At 47.6% G+C, this 16,832-nt stretch overlaps 1 protein-coding gene across 1 annotated transcript in view; it reads right to left on the bottom strand.

The window, feature by feature from the left end:
- SLCO3A1 (solute carrier organic anion transporter family member 3A1) overlaps nucleotides 1–16,832 on the bottom strand; it is a 137,734-nt gene that overhangs the window by 15,511 nt on the left and 105,391 nt on the right. Inside the window, exons 5-8 of the mRNA XM_030281055.4 lie at nucleotides 8,761–8,925; nucleotides 6,673–6,871; nucleotides 5,659–5,797; nucleotides 1,214–1,389 (exon numbers count right to left, since the gene is read on the bottom strand). Coding sequence (XP_030136915.2) covers nucleotides 1,214–1,389; nucleotides 5,659–5,797; nucleotides 6,673–6,871; nucleotides 8,761–8,925 — 679 coding nt within the window. The remainder of the gene's footprint in view (nucleotides 1–1,213; nucleotides 1,390–5,658; nucleotides 5,798–6,672; nucleotides 6,872–8,760; nucleotides 8,926–16,832) is intronic.

Here is a 16,832-nt window from a genome sequence, read left to right as displayed (position 1 = left end):
GTGAGAGAAGTTAAAACTCCAGTCAGGGAGGTATTTACCAAAGCTAGTCTTTGCCACAGCTTTTAATTTTTCCATGGTTTCTGTGGTCTCCAGACTATCTCAAAAGATAAGGCTAAGACTCTCTCTAAGTCATTATGTGCTGAGAACACGGGGTGACAATTCTGCCCCCGTCCTGATGCAGCTGTAACTTCCTTACTACCTGGACTGGAAACTGCACATGTGTACTTCCACGTTAATCCCAGAAGAACAACCCCTGCCATCACTCTCTGAAACATCCCTGAAGGAATCTTGTATATTTGGGGGCCCAGTTCCACCTCACCCCCTCACTTTACCAAAGGAGAGCTTGGGCAGTTTTTGTTTTCTCTCTAGCAGCTCCATACTGCAGGCCCTGAAATGGGGCCATGCCTGGCTAAACCAGGTGCTACCAAGTGAAAAAAATGGCTTAGGGAGAAAACAGCTTGAATGGAGGTTCAGTTCAAAGTCATGGGGCTGGGGACAGTGAGCTTGATGTAAAAGGCAGAGGTCAGGAGCTGTGTGGGACCCTCAGCTCCCCCTATGCCTTAGGGTCCCTCCAGCTCTGATCCCATGCCAAGATCAGGCATGGCATGCCAGGAGTGGCCTCATCTCTGAGGATGGTGACTGATAGCCCAACTTGGTGAGAACTATGAGTGATGGCCCCACATGATGAGGACAATGACCAAAGCCCCACCTGGTGAGGACGATGACCAAAGCCCCACCTGGTGAGGATGGTGACCAAAGCCCCACTTGATGAGGATGGTGACCAAAGCCCCACCTGGTGAGGACGGTGACCAAAGCCCCACTTGATGAGGATGGTGACCAAAGCCCCACCTGGTGAGGACGGTGACCAAAGCCCCACTTGATGAGGACGGTGACCAAAGCCCCACCTGGTGAGGATGGTGACCAAAGCCCCACCTGATGAGGATGGTGACCAAAGCCCCACTTGATGAGGATGGTGACCAAAGCCCCACTTGATGAGGATGGTGACCAAAGCCCCACCTGGTGAGGACGGTGACCAAAGCCCCACCTGGTGAGGATGGTGACCAAAGCCCCACCTGATGAGGATGGTGACCAAAGCCCCACTTGATGAGGATGGTGACCAAAGCCCCACTTGATGAGGATGGTGACCAAAGCCCCACTTGATGAGGACAGTGACCAAAGCCCTACCTGATGAGGATGGTGACCAAAGCCCTACCTGATGAGGATGATGACGGATGGAGTCTGCGCCATGGCCCCGATCATGCTGCAGACACACATCACACACAGGAATGTCAGGAAGGCCTCTTCGCACCCAGGGCTGGGGCACTTGCCAGGAACGACGGTGGCGTTTTCGGCAGGGACCGAGGTGAGGCACGAACAGCCACTGAGGTTCTGCAGAGGAGCACAAGGAGTCAGGAGAAGGGAGAGCTGTGATCCCCATCGCTGCCCTCTGTAACAGGGCTTGTCAGCAGCAACGCCTAATCCTCTAATGGTCAATTAAATAACTCCTAAGTGCTTGTTGGAGGGGGTTTGGAAAGAATTTCAGGAGCGTCAGAGCTGACGCATGTTGCCAGCGAGGGAAAGCTGTCCCTTGGCTTGTTTCTTTTCTTCTGTTCCTTTCAAGGCTCTCCCATAAATGTCACGGAGACAAAATTATTACCGAGTCCTACCTCTTTGGAGGAGAATAAAGGAACAATCTGTGTCTCTGTGACAAGGAAGATTTCCCCCATTATGGTTCTAATTACTTTCTTATTTACCTCCATCCTCTTGGCTGTTGCAATTAAACCGAAGTACATTAAACGCAGGTAAATCTGCAGCCCTGTTCTTGGCTGCAGTTGGGGGCCTGCTTCCAGCACCTCAAACCCTGGGAGGAGCCACCCACGATGGGTGCTGCAGCTCACCCAGAGCTGAACTACCACAGCCTGGCAGCACGGATGCTGCTGGACTTCAGTGCACTCCAGGGCTAACAACTGACATCTGGTTCAAAGGGATTTGTGTTGAGCTAAAAGCTCAAGTCAAGCAAGATAAACTTTATCAATATGTGATCAGAAGGAGGGTGGAATGATTGCATTTTGCTTTGATCTCTCCAGCAAGTGCAGGATGTGAAAAGAAGCTTTGTTTGCCAGTCACAGATTTAAGGATTTACTTTTTTTTTTTAATCTTATTTTCCAACTCGCCCTCCTGAATTTCTAAGTGGGGGATGTCAGTGCAATTAAGGCACACAATACTACCAAGAAATCCCTTAACGAATACAGAAGGAAACAGTCATTAATGATTCATGGCTTGTCTTCACAAGCCCGCTGGGTTTGCAGGTCACATGTTTGCATGAGGAGTAACGTCATAAAATATAACATATTGAAAAGCAGCTCAGTCTCCTCCCCTTCTCCTCTACCATGTGCAAGCAGAAATTCCTTTGCTTTTCTGACAAAGGGGTCCCCCTTAGGACCATACTACACCACACTTTCTGGTTCACTGCCTCCAAAGATAAGGATCAGCAGGAATACTACTCCAACCTTTCTGACACCTTTCTGCATAGGAGTCAAATCATTTTTTTCCAATTAAGTGCACAGAGGACAAGAGGGACTGTGGTGCAGAACTCTAGGAGAGCTGGAGCAGACATGTAGGTGCCTTTCCACTGGCAAGCAGTAATTAAAATAACAAATTCCTGTGCTGTAAGTTAGAAGCTGACACCTGAAGGCTCCAGAATGGTGACAATTAGCACCACTGAGGTGGTATTTGCACAGACAACAGGAATTTGTAGCTCCTGGCTCTGACTGCAGTGCATTTCTAGCCACCATCCCTGTGATCAAAACACATGTAAGTCTGGAGAAGTATATACCTGCACTGAATAACCCTTGGACAAAATTCCCATCACAGCAAACATGCAGAATTGGGATTTTATTTCCCATGGGCTCTCATCAAGGGACAGAAAGTACCTGTTTAGGGCAGTGGTAGGGCAGAATGTCCTCCCACTGGTGTGATTTTTTTACAAGGCAGGTCTTACCTTCACTGCCTGAAATACTGTTCCTCAATCTGCTTTTTTGACCACTTTGCTTCGAGGTGATGGCCTGAAGCAGTGTGAGTGGTTTGTACCAACTACCTCAGCCTGATTGGCACTACACCTCATCCTTACCTGGGAGATCTTTGATCTTTTATTACTGACACAGTATGCAACTCACAGACATCAAACAAGGAAACATCAAAGATGGAGTTATAACTTCGTCCTGTAGAGAGGAAATTTTTTGCTACCTGTGCCAACCTTCTATAGATCTCCTTGTCTACAACCCCACTGCATTCAACCACTTGTTATCAGAACCTTCTGCTGCCCAGCAACCTGCACACCCAGATTTATGTGTGCCTGTGAAGCTACACAGATGCAGAGTTTACACCTTTAACAGCATCTTGACTTCGGTGTGATTATCCATGCAAATTACCCACGTTTTTAATTACTCATTTTTTAAGCCCTTGCTGTGATAGGGAAGGGACAGGCTGGTATTTCAATGCAAAGCTGTGAGGTGCCAGCACAGTAACTCCAGGCTGGAATTCATGTGTCTCCAGCCAAAATGCTGAGAGTCAATGGCATCAAACAAACAAGATGCACAGTCCAACATGTGGTATGCAAGGGTCACTCCCAGGAATGGCTTGAAAGAAAAGTTCTTGGGGGTGCCAGAGCTCTGCCTACCAGCACTGATATTCCTATGGCTTTTTGAACAAGTGCACCTCTGGAATCAGCTCAGTAAGAGAGAAAGAATGAAAAATAAAAAAATAACTGAGCTACACACTGCTTTCAGAAATTGTTCACTGAGGAAAAGTGAAGAGAAGCAGTCAGAAACGTAAAATGTAGTAAAGTAAAATAAAGCATTCAGAGAACTTTATGTCCCAGTAAAAAGCAACCCTTGCCTCATCACAAGCTCATAACATTCACAAGACCCTCCAGACAGGTCATTACCTGGATTATGGGTTTAAAACTTGGTTTGGCAATTTGGCTTTGCCTCAAGGCCATTGCATGGCCAAACTGGTCCATAATTCTTGATAATGACCTCTCCAGCAGATGCTATTGCTTCACCAATTTGTGTTCAAAATGCTACTGCAAAAAAACCCCACAAAACAAAGAGATGAGAAGAACCCCAAGGATGACAACAAAAAAGGCAAAATAAGAAGGAGTGAGTAAGAGAAAGCATGAGGGAGAGTGAGTTTTTTGCTGAGAGGTTTGCTCTTGCAGAGCACAAGGTCAGGCAGCTGCAGACTGAAGGGGCAGAGCTGAATTTTCATTACCAGGCTCCTTCCAGAGGAGCCAGAGCTTTGCCCTGCACTGCACAGCAAGGAGATCACTCAACACACCAACACCAGCTGTACCCTTGCTGAAGGCTTGGTGAACTGGTGAGACACGATTCTGTGTGCCTGAAACAAGCTGGTTTCTTCCTAAAATCATCCTGCTGCCATCTCAGGTGTTGACTTACTGGGGGGAAAAGGAAGAAGAGGCCAGGAGGTAACACCTTCATGTGTCAATCGTTGATGCAGATCCTCGTAGGGATGCTGAAAGGTCAAAACTGTGGTGTTTCAAAGGGGTGCCTGCATCTCTGAGGCTGGAGAGGGAATGGAGGGGACAAGATGTGTCTGCTCAGCAGTTCTCACATGTGCTCTGTCTCCAGGGCAGGAAGGAAGGTTTGGTATTTCTTCAAAGAGGAAGGATGAAGCCATGGATGGATAATTGCATGTGGTGAGCACTGATGTGTAGGCACAAACAGTCCCTGTTACCAGGCTGACCTCCCACAGACTGCACACAGCAGTGATCACCATGCCTGGCACAGCCCCAGGCAGTGAGGAATCCCACCAGTCCCTACCCACAGGAGCAGCAGGCACTCATTTTCAGTGTAACCCAGAAGACATTAACATTTCAGCAGCAAAAAGTGAAAAAGCTGGCTTTTAAGACACTGTTAAAAATTCCCCACATCTTCTTTATATAGAGATAGTTTGGTCTTTAAGAGTTTTCTAAGGGAAAAAAACTCAGAGAGAACTGAAAAAATGCAGAATGTCTTTGGATGGAAACTCTGCTCCCCTGACAACTGTTCTTGCTGCTGCCTCAGAGCAAAGTAAGGAAAGAGAAATAAGCAAGTGGAGTTAAAGGAAAGCTTAAACAAGGGTGAATAAAACCAGGAGCTGCTCACAACTATCCAGGAACCAGATTCAGGGAAAGAGCAAGAGAAAAAAAGACTGAAAGGGTTGGGCAGGGCAAACATGGGCAAGTGGAGAAGAGGGGAGATGAGAAGTGGCAGAATAAAAGAGAAGCTGGTTCCTCAGCTGGTCTGTTCTGGGTTAGGAATCTCTTGCAGAGGATGTGTTCTGCCACTGGACACCTGTGCAGATCTCCTATCACATTCCTTACTTCCCTGCTGAGGAGGAAGACCAGGGCAGAGGGTTGTGAGATCCCATCCTGCTCCGTGGGTGACCCTGGCAGCTGCTGCTGGAGACAGTGGGCATTTATGGAACAGAATGAAAAACAACAGGGCTCAGGCCCACCAGAGGTGTGAGATCAGCTTTTGGGAGTGCAGCCACTGCTGGCTGTAGGTGAGCTACCCTACCAGACATGCAGGAACCTGACTCAATTAAGCTCCCAGAACTGTTCCTAGAGGTGAGAGGCCCCCAGGAAAGCCCACTCACCGTGCTGCTGCAGCCAGCAAAGCAGGCAGATAAGTATGTGACCCCGTCTGCCCCACACACTGGAGTGAAGGAATCAGTTTGGCATTCACAGTTGTTATTGCACGGGGAATATGGGTCCAGAGATGAGGTTGGAGTTGAGCTGTAAGACAAAGAGAGAAAGGAATTAATAGACAGTGTGGTATCAGCCAGCTTTTCCAATTGTTGCCTCACAAAGTGCCTTTGAGGGGGGTGGTTAAGGCAAACATATTACAAAAAAGCAGTGGGCAGGCTAGCTGGGTTCCAGCTCTAAGAAATCCAGCCTACAGCCTCTCCTTGGAGGCTGAAATGCCATGGCCACTATCTCCCTGCAAAAGAGAATCTAATGCAAGGTTTGGGCTGCCCTGTTACAAGAATCCTCAAGGAAACACAAAGAGATGCTGTGGAGATTGCTCTGTGTTTTTCTGCAACACTGTAAGCAACTGACAGGCTGATGTTGTCATCTAAAGAGCTGCCACTGCCTACAGGAGCACTCAGGAAGAAAATACCAAATAGCTCCCTCCAAGTCCTGTGAGTGCAGGACAAAACAGGGTTATGTGGGCCTCACTTCTCACATTAAAATGAACCTGCAGCCAAAAACACACTCTCTTCACCATATCTGTATTTCCAGGCATCTAAAACCTGGTTCTACAGATTCCCCTCAGGCACTAAAATCAATGTACAGAGCAGAGCATGTCCCTTACTACCAGGACAAACCAGCCCCAATGCTCCAGAGGTGCCTGTGGGTACAGACTTAGGTTTGGCATTTTTTGATTCAATTTGACTGAATTTCAGATTTTAATGAAACTCTGTTGTCATCTGCAGGTACTCAACTCTCTCAGTGGTGAGTGGCATGGAAACATCCCAGACTAAGAGCCCATGCAACACTGCCTTCTCTGAGCTTGCTCTGTGGCTGGCTGAAGGCCAGCACTGCCCATCGAGGACACTAACATGGATTTATGTTGGTAAAGCTCCCTGAAACTCTCTGTGGACACTCACTTGTTTCCATAGGGAACAGTAACCCCTGCCACAGGTCCTGTGTCACACCCCAGGAACAGGAACGACACGTAGCAAGCTGTGGACACCAGGTTCACCAGCATGGCCATCCTGATGGCTCCCAGAGCAGACAGGCTGAGCTTCTTCACCAAGAGCCCACCCAGGAATATGCCCAGACATGCACACGGGATTGCTGTCATCCCTGCAAGAGAAAAAACCAGTTAGCAAGGCCCAGTGAACTACTGAACAGTGACTACTGAGGCTGTGACAGCGCTGAACTCTCCAGCAGCCAGATCTGTGTGCTGGCAGGAGGAAACCTTGCAATGCCCAACTGCTGGAGTAGCACCAAGCTGGGGTTGCCTAAAAAAAGGAACAGATGCAAACAGGCACGCTGCCTTGCATGGAGGAACCAGGATCTTCTGCCAGTTCTCATCCATGCTGGAGGGAATGCCAGACTTGCTGAGCTTGGCCCAGCCTGACCTAAGCAGCAGCAAATAAAGTCAAGAATTTTCCAAAGTGTCTGGAGGCTTTGGATGAGCCCTGCTAGTGCGACTCACAGAAATCAGATCTTCAGAGACTAGGCAGCAGCAGCATTTGAAAATATGAAATCTCCCTAAAAGAATTTTCTTTTAACTGTGAAATGCAAAATCACTGCCAGAAGTGACTCCCTTTCCAGCACAGACAGAAATTACCACACTATGCTTGTTTGGGATCACTTTTATCCCTTTGCTGCCAGTTACACTCCAGATCTCACCACCTGAACTGTGCTTAGAAGAGAATCCCAGTCCTGGCATTTCCAGACTCCCTTAGACACCATGTGAGAAACCTGATTACAGCTTTGTTTAAACAAGTTGCTGTGAAAAACACAGAGGTATCCAAGTCTCCTTTCCCACTGTCAGCTCAGAAGCAGGATGTGCTCTGGCTCATGGGTGATCCCCTCTTTGCTGGCCACCCAGCTACACTCACATCATGACTGCCCAGCCAGCTCCCACAAAACAGCTTTTTCCCTTCTCCCACTGGGTCAACAGTGAAGTTACTTTCCTCTGCCAAGCCTTTAATCTTCAGGGAAGATGGAATAGCCATAACTTTGAAACCTCTGGCCTTCTGTCAAATCGTATTAAAATTCACTAGCAAATTCCTGGGTTGCTGGGGGAGCTGACTGCAGGGGATTGTCTCTTTTGGAAAACCAGGCCAAAACCAGAAGATATCAATGAGTTTAACAGGGAAATAAACAACTGTCAGGAGAGCAGCTTGCAAACTCCTTGTTATGATATGAAGATCCACCCATTTCCTGCTGTCCCAGTTTTTGACAGATCACTGCCAGCTGCCCATCTGGCGAGCTGTGGTCGCAGATCGTCCAAGATCAACTTGCAGATATCTTAATTGGGTGCTGCTGAGAGAAGGGCTGTCATAAACAAATGGCTGGGCCTGCCTGGGATGAGCAGCAGCAGAAAATAAATGAATGTTCTGCCATCAGTGTCCTGACAGGGAACAAATGAACACTGAGAAATGTAGAACGTGAAATCACAGCAGCATGGAATGGTCAGAGAGAAGGGACATTTGAAAGACGACCAAGCTGCACTAACTCAGGTATTGAACTGCTCATTGAAACCTTGTCATTTCCAGGCCAAAGGGAAAGCAGTGACTAACAGGAGACACTGGGTTTCCTAGCCCAGACTGAGATGGGCTGCAGAACTGTGGGGCTCCAGACCATGAGACAAACGGTTCAATGGCCACACTATCACTTGGAGAGCGACTGCAGTCCTGGGCAATCACACAGTCCATTTCTGCAGCATCCAAGGCTCTCACTGACTCTCCTGTCCTGGGTGTCCCACACCGCTTCCCACACAACAGGCTGGGCCACAGGGGAAGTGCTGGCAGCAGGATGCAGTGGAGAAAGGATGCTGGAGGTCTGCTGTGGGCCCTGCAGCCATGGCACAGCTGAAGGCCAACCCTCTCACTCACAGACACATCCCCACAAGTCAGACAAGTCACTTTTTGGGCAGCGAGACGGGCAGCAGTAACCAGCCATGCTGAACATTTTCAAATCCCTTTGGAGGCCAGAGGTTGGTGTCCCCTGTGGTTACTCACCCAGCAGCTGGTTGGCAGAGGAGGTGGTGAGGTTGAACTGCTGCTCCAGGTACTTGCCCAGGAAGGCGGCGAAGCCGGCCACCACCGCGATCTCCATGCAGGCTGCCAGGATGATGCAGGTGAACACGGGGTTGGAGAGCAGGTGCTTCGTCACTTTGGGGATCACTAGAGAGAGGAAAAAGGGAGAGGTGTTTTTGTGTAGATTTTACTTCACGTGCTGGAGGTGTCTTTCTCCTCTTCTGTAGGGTAAGCTCACTTCACAGCAGGAGAAATTCCCTGATCTGCACTGACAAGCTGTTTGAAATGGGGGAACACCACAACAAAGTGAAACACCCAAAAGTGCTACTTAAAGATTCAAGAACCAAGAGGGTGCAAAAAGAAATAATCTGTAGTTATTTACTCTTACAGATGATTTTGAAAAGTGGAAGAATGAGGAAAATTTCCCATATTGCTTTTTGTTTTCCCTACAGAGAAGTCAATAAAAACCTGGTGTGCTCTATTGTCCCCTTCTCCTTTCTGTACCTACTCCCCATGAACAAAGCTGAGCCAGCTGACAGGTGCCATCAGTGCTGTATTCACCATAAATTCTTGCATGCTTTCAGACACAAACTGACCCAGTTCACATCTGGCTTTTCCTTCCCCTGCCATCCAGATTTGATTCGTTTTCCTGTTCCATATGGCTCGCTCACTGATGGTCACCTTCCTGCAGCACATGTGGGTGCTTTCAGCAAGCTGAAACTCTCAGGCTTAGCCTGGCCCATGGATACCCATGGCACAAGGGTCCCCCTGCCTGGGACAGGTTTGTCAGCCTTGTGTTCCCACAACCTAAGGCTTCTCCAGCCAACCAACACCTTCCATGTAGACCCTGCCATCCTTAAGAGGGTGGAAGAGGACGTGCTGAGCTGTTCACTGTGTAGGACACACACATGTGGCTCTGGTTTCATGATCCCTTGGCTCTCCCCTTCCAATCATCCGTGTCTAGAGTCTTCTCTCCTCCAAGCCCGTCTCAATTTCCCATAAGCAAACAAGATTTCCCCTACAAAAGGAAATCTGTCCAATGAATCAGATTGCACGTTTTCTACTCCAGCAAGCATTTTAATTATTGTTGAGATAACAAAGCTTGAAGAGGAGAGCATCCCAGTACAGAAGAGAGCCTTGCTTTGTCTCAATACCTGATGACTAATTTCTCCCTGAATTAAATGTGAAAATCATTAAGTTTGAAAATTACCTTGAAGTAGTGTAGTGGAGCCTCAATGGACCCCCATTTGCATTTTGAAAATCCATCCCCCAGATTCCCTGTGGTGTACCAGGGACTGGCAGATGATGTTTTTCTGGTGCTGGCTTATGTCTTCCCTCAGGGATACTTTTGCACTGGCCTCAGCAGAGGATGCACAGCTCTTTGTCAAGGCTCTGCTTGGGTGCCCTTGGTTCTTTCTTGGGGACAGTGGAAAAAAGGGTTATAATTAGTTTTGATCTAACCTTTTTGGAAGAGGTCACTTCACAGTTTCTGGTCTCTTTCTATCAGAATATTTTTTACAAGCTGTACAAAATTTCTGCTTCCTAAAGATTTACTGAACATAATTAAGGTGCAAGAGGTATAGCAATTTTTAGCAGAATAGGTGAAAAAAGAAAAGAAAAAAGGGGGAAAAAAATACTGAGTGGGAGGAATGGGGATGGGGGAATTCAGACACAGATAAACTTCAGAAGCCACCTGCTGCTTCCTCCAGTTCTTTGGTGGCCACCTACAGAATTTCCCCTCCTTGCCAGGAATAATAAAGAAAATGAAAGGGTGGACTTGGCAGTACTGAGCTTGAAAAGCCATATTTAAGGTATTAATGACTGTTGTGCCTCGGGAGTTCAGTTTGTTCAAGATTAATGGATTCCTTGAGATGTAGCTTTGTGCCAATTTAAATCCAAAGACACTAAGGTCTAGCTCTAACTTTATCCACCAAACAATAGTGATGACAGCCTGCCTTTTGCAGGAGGAAGCTAAAGATCACAGACATTTATTTCTGAAGTTGGCACCCAACCATCATGCACTACCAAGGTCAAAATCCATCTTCTGCGCTTGGGGTGGACAAGAAAAAATTTGCAGAGTTACTGCAGCATCTCACACGGGAGAGGAGCCCCTCATAAGTGTCTTGCCTGGCAGTGCAGGGCTGCAAGTCACAGCACTTCATCACCTAAAGGGGCTACAGGAAAGCTGGAGAGGGACTTCTGACAAGGGTGTGTAGTGACAGGACAATGAGTAATGGCCTTAAACTGAAAGAGGGAGGGATTACATTAGATATAAGGATGATATTCTTTACTGTGAGGGTGTGAGACTCTGGAACAGCTTGCCCAGAGAAGCTGTGGATGCCACTGGAAGTGTTCAAGGCCAGGCTGGACGGGGTTTTGAGCAACCTGGTCTGGAGGAAGGTGTCCCTGTCCATGGTGAGGTGTCTGGAAAAAGCTGATCTTTGAGGTCCCCAATCTTTCTGTGATTCCACGCTCATTGCTTCTCCTTCCTGTGAGCTTTCTGGTACAGATTCTGTCCTCTGCTGAATATCTGACCACTGTCTACAGCAACAGGACTCTGTACCATCAGGCATGTGGGACACAAAACCCAGTGCAAAGAGTGACAGACAACTCAAGCAGTGTCTGGCAGCCTCCACCACCTCCTCAGCCAGGGCCAGCTCATTCTCTTTCATCTTCTAAGGGAAGTAACATGGGGTTCCCTATAGAATTGAATATCCTTTCATCTTGCTACTACCATTTGCTAAGATCAATCATTTGACACACCGGCTGCTGCCTCATCTGTCTCAGTTCTTGGGGTGAAATACCTCTGGGAAAAAGGTAAAAAGTCAGCAGCAAAGTTTAAAAATCTCTCAATGGACTGGAGTGACATGCTTTCACCTGCTTGGCATATGATGCTGGGTATGGAGCAGGAATGGAAATGCCTGATGGGGGACAGTGATGCCCTGCAGAACGCAGCTATGGATGGTGTTTTTCCACTGGAGCCAACCCAGCAAGTGTCATGCTAAACCTTACCCTGCACCTTTATGGGCCCAAAGGTCACCTGAACACTTTGGAGCAGCCCTTTGCAGCTACAAAGCTCAAAGGAAGTCCATTTGCCAAGTGGGAAAGTCTTTTAGAGTCCAAAGAGCCTCAAAAATATACTTGGAGAGCCCACAAGCTGCAGCAGACACGGCACACAGACAGACTCAGCCTCCCCCTCCCAGAAGGACGAGCTCATTTGCCATCCTCATCCTGGCGCACCCGATACGCTCCAGAAACAGAGGCAGCAAAGCGATTCCCAGCGCCCTGGCAAGAAGCACTGAGGAGAACACAACACTTCTTTTCACTGCTGAAAAGTAGTGAAAAGTACTTTAATCCCCACTCTTCAGACCACCCACGTGCAGTGCGGGTCACAGGGTCATGCACAGGCTGGGAGGGATGGGGTGGATGCCCCAAAGCTCTCCAATACCCCCCACCAAACCCCTGACTTCCCACCTTTCCCCCCTCAAGCAACAGCGGTGCCAGGGCATCCAAACCCCCTCCCTGTCTCCCTCTGTGGGGCCTCTGTGGATGACAGGCCAGGGGCTTGACAAATGCACACACTTATGTACACCAAGTAGCTTTGATTTGTCACTGCACATCGGGGAGTAGCGGGGATAATTGGCAACCTCATTACACGAGGTTTAACTACTCTCCAGAAACGACAAACTATAATCATCACGTTGGTGCTTGAAATGAATTGTTTGGAACATTACAATCACCAAGGCCCCTGTTTCTGGTTGGAGCACCCTACAGAGACATGTTTTCAATTTGCAGTAAAGATGAAGAACACAGAAAGCAAAGTAATAAATTAGAGGGAGGTTTATAGCCCAGTCCACCTAGGACAGAGTGGTGAGGGAAAGGCAAAATGTAGTATTGAGCCAAAATACAACTTTCTACTACCCATGTCAGCAGCAAGCCTCAGGTCTGAAGAGAAAACAAAAGGCAAAATCTCCACCTGGCTTGACGAAAAAGGGATGAAGAAAACAGCACAGGTAGCAAGAATAAAACACATTCTGGAAAGAGGCAGCTCCTGCAGAAGAGAATATGGAGGAAGGCAAGAGGTGCTGAATATATCTCAGGTGAGGTAAGTATGCTGAAGTTCCATGTGGCCTTGGCAAAATTATCATAATGAATATGAGGGGAAAGCATGACACATAAATCTAAACAGTCTTCCTGACAAGATGCAAGCTTCAAGCAGCAGTTACATACTCAAGCATGGAAAGCAGTTACTTCTAGTCCATCATCTTCCCTGCAGGAACCACCTTTACTTGACTTGAGAGGAAGAAACAAACCTCCCTCACCTGTGACACAGAAGTCATGGAAATGCATTTTCTGGAAACAGGCTCTGCCTGCCTTCAGCTGCTGCTCAGCTTTGGCCCTGAGGTGTGCAGGCTGAAGGCCTTTCTGAATTTTTAAATGGTGCTGACAAGAAGATGCTGGCTTGGAAACAGCCATGAAAAACCTGACCACAATATCTACACCCTCATGAAACACCAGCCAAAGAAAACTCAAAGAATGACGGGACCTGATGCCTTTTATGATCAACACCTTATCACCTAAGACTTGGACTTCTCAGCAAACCTTCCAAGTGTTTGCAGGGGAACAAGACCCAAACCCAAAAAGGCACTAAAGTCTAAACCTGGGCCAAAGCCTCACTGCTGCAGCTGTGAATGAAGGTATAGATGGAGCCCTCTCCAAAAGCTTGTCACTATCAGTCATGAGAAGTGAGGAGTTAAAAGCTACTCTTGTTAGCCTTTAATCCTGCCCAATCCTATGAACTCCCACTGAGAATTACAGGCTCCCCATGGTCCAGGTCCTCTCTGCACAGCTGGGAGCTTCTGGCCTAGCACTATGCTCCCAGCAAGCACTTTTTGGGAGAGAAATCCCAGATTCAGAGCAGCTCCCTCCCTAGGTACTCAGCAGATTGGTACACGGAGCAGGACGGAACTGAACAGAAGACAAGGCAGCTGTCAGCTGCACGTCCCAGCTCTCCTACACTCTTGAAAATGAAGCTGGAAAGAAACCAAAATGTTTCCAAGTCTAGGGAATTTCCAGTTCTGAAATTCATTTAATTCCACATTGAGTTTTCTTTTAATTCCTCATGAATGAGCTTCTCTTTCCAAACCTGGAGGATTCCATATCAATTTCAATCCTTTTAGGGTTTTAATCTCTCTTGCTAGACAGAGCGGCAGAACGTAACCAATTTCTGGTTTAAATCATTGCAAAACAGAATGCATTTAGGGCAGAATGTTTCGGAGGTGTTAAATCGTGCCTAGGAAGCATTCTGGAATCAAATTTCATCAGAACTGGCCACTCAATTCAACGCATGTGACATTTTTGCGTGAAAAAAAGAGAAGGGTTTTAACAAACTATTTCCAAGCACGTCCCTCAGCAGGTGGTGTGTCAGAGGCAGTGAGTGAGAGGGCAGAGGCTGGACAGACTCCAGCACAGGTGTCCTGACAGAGCCGAGCATCTTCTCTGACCCCGAGGAGCAGAGAGGTCCCCAAGGCAGAGCAGAGGTAGGAAAGCAAAGCTGTGCCCCCCAGAAGATCAGGGACTGCCCAACCCATGCCTGAGGTGCTCTCACACACCACAGGGAGAGCACAGGGCTGGAACAACCCTGCCAGGTGGGAGCAAAGAGCAATGGCAGCATTTATTCAGACTTCCACTGCTGTTAATCCTTCACTCCTCTGTGCTCCCAGATGGATTTGCTTTGCTGAAATGAAATACTAATCAGGGAAAGCGGTGCAGCATTCACGTGCCAGTGTAGCCACGGGAAGCAGCTGCCAGGACTGTCCCAAAGCTTTCCTGCCTGAGCTGCCGTGCCCCTGTGCTGAGCCCCCTGCTGCCTCCACTGCCTTTGATTGCTTCTTCACCTCCTGTTGAAGTGGTCCTGTTCAAAGGCACCACTTTCATTTCAAGTTTAGAGCTCCTCTTAAGACTGCTTCTTCTTGGCATGAAAATACCCCACAGGAAGAGATGCTGGGGCTTCCCAAAAGCTGGGCCCTCCCTCCTGCTTAGACTTCGACAGAGATGTAAAAGATCAATACTTTGAGCATGTTCCTTTTATATTAGTCCTGGCCCTTTTTTTTGCATGCTAAGGCTAGAGAAAGCCAAGGAATCTCTGCCAGCCCTCCATCTCACTGACTTTCAGCAGATCTTGTGGTGTCTGGAGCATCCTCCCACTTGCCAGCCGTGCCATGTCTCTAGCTAACAGCCATGACCCAGCTCAGAGCATGTCCCCAGCTGACACTGCCCTGCTCCCTCTCCTACCATGTTCTTTCTCTTGTGGCAGTCACTGCGGGGCTTGGAAAAAATGTAATTAAAAATAATAAAGCTCCTTCAGCAGCCAAAAAGGAGATGCAGTTCATCCTCTAAGCATGTGCTGTTGATACAGAGGGTGTTTGCCTGATCAGTCCAGAGAAACAGCTCTTCCTCCCCACGCTTGCACAAGAGATGGACAATCCACCCCTCCATGCAGACAAGGACTTACAGCAGGGACAGCCCTGTCCAGGACCAGCTGCAGGACCAACACTTGCTAAAAATGAGCCAGAATCATGGCCATACAAACCCCAAGGTGCATCTCCAGTCCCAACCCTCTGTACAGGCAAATCCTCTGCTGCTGCCCAGAGAAGCTGTGCTTGTCCCATCCCTGGAGGTGTTCAGAGCCAGAATGGATGGAGCTCTGAACAAGCTGGCGTAGGGAAAGGTTCCCTGCCCATGCAGGGGGGTTGGAACTAGATGATCTTTAAGGTCCCTTTCAACTCATGCTGTTTTATGATTCCATGGATTTGTTCAGCATCACAAATCCATGCAAAATCCAAGGTCATACCAGGACAGAAGACATGACTATGCATGCACATACGTATTTTTAACCTCTGTATATAATTAAGAGCCTTTTATACCCTAGGAAAAAGCCTGAACAGTCTTAACTTTCTCCAAAGGAGAATCAGCAAATAGATCAGGGAGACTAAGAGTTGCCACAAAGAAATGCATACAGATATTTCAGCTGCTACCAAAGTAATGTACACCCACAGAAAGGTTAAACCATCACCTGAAAAACTGCTCATCAGGAATGATGAGATGTGTTTGCCTCACTTCAGCAACGTGACTCTTGACCACATTCCGACCATGACAACAGTGCCAAGGGATTTGAAAGGAGATGTCAGCTACCAACACCGTGTTGCCTGTGACAGCCTCAAAGGAATAACTAAAAAGGTCATTCCTTGTCTTATTTGATGTGATGTAAATTTTATTTCAAAGTCCATCTCCAAAGAGGCTCCTGGAATACTGACTGATCGGAAATGGGGTTACCCAGCGAGAGGGCTAAAGTGGAGGCCTGTGGTGCCTCCTGATGTAATCAATACTTGAAGCATATGGATGTGGCAGTTTAATTTCTCTACTTCAATAAGCAACAGATGCTCAGTGAACCCCCCATGGCCTCCCTGTGTGCAAGATGCTCAGCACCATCCTCAGGCTGAACTGCTGCCCCTCCATGAAGCAGGGATACGTCATATTCTTTCATTTTTCTATATAAAAACCTGCAAGCATTTCCAGTGCCCACTCCAAAAGCTTAGTAGCCAGAAACAGACACTCTGATGTGTACACAACAAAAGCCACAGAACTATCCATATAGACATATAATGGGAAAAACCTAGTCAAGAGAAATCCTTGCAACAAGGATGAAGAAATGAATTTTAGTGACCGAGTTTCAAACAATTTATCCCTTTACCTTCTTTCTGAATTTCCTCATCAAGTCCAATTTTCACATCTTTGACCTTCCCTTAATGAACAACCACATCTAGTATTCAAGGCATTTTTATATATTTAGACAATACTTTTTTCCCCAAAGTCTGTTTTTCTATCTCACTCGCACTCCATTCAACTCCCAATTAAGGTGACTGCACAGGGAGTAAGTGATTTTGTCCTCATTTATCTAAATGCATCAGCAGTAATGAAACCTGCTCTGCCACAGCAACAGGGAGTGGGAAGCAGCCACCAGTGCTACAGAAACACCCTCTCAGATGAAGGAT

Source organism: Taeniopygia guttata, chromosome 10 (assembly GCF_048771995.1).
Source record: "Taeniopygia guttata chromosome 10, bTaeGut7.mat, whole genome shotgun sequence".
NCBI lineage: Eukaryota > Metazoa > Chordata > Aves > Passeriformes > Estrildidae > Taeniopygia > Taeniopygia guttata.
This window is presented reverse-complemented; position numbering and strand designations above follow the sequence as displayed.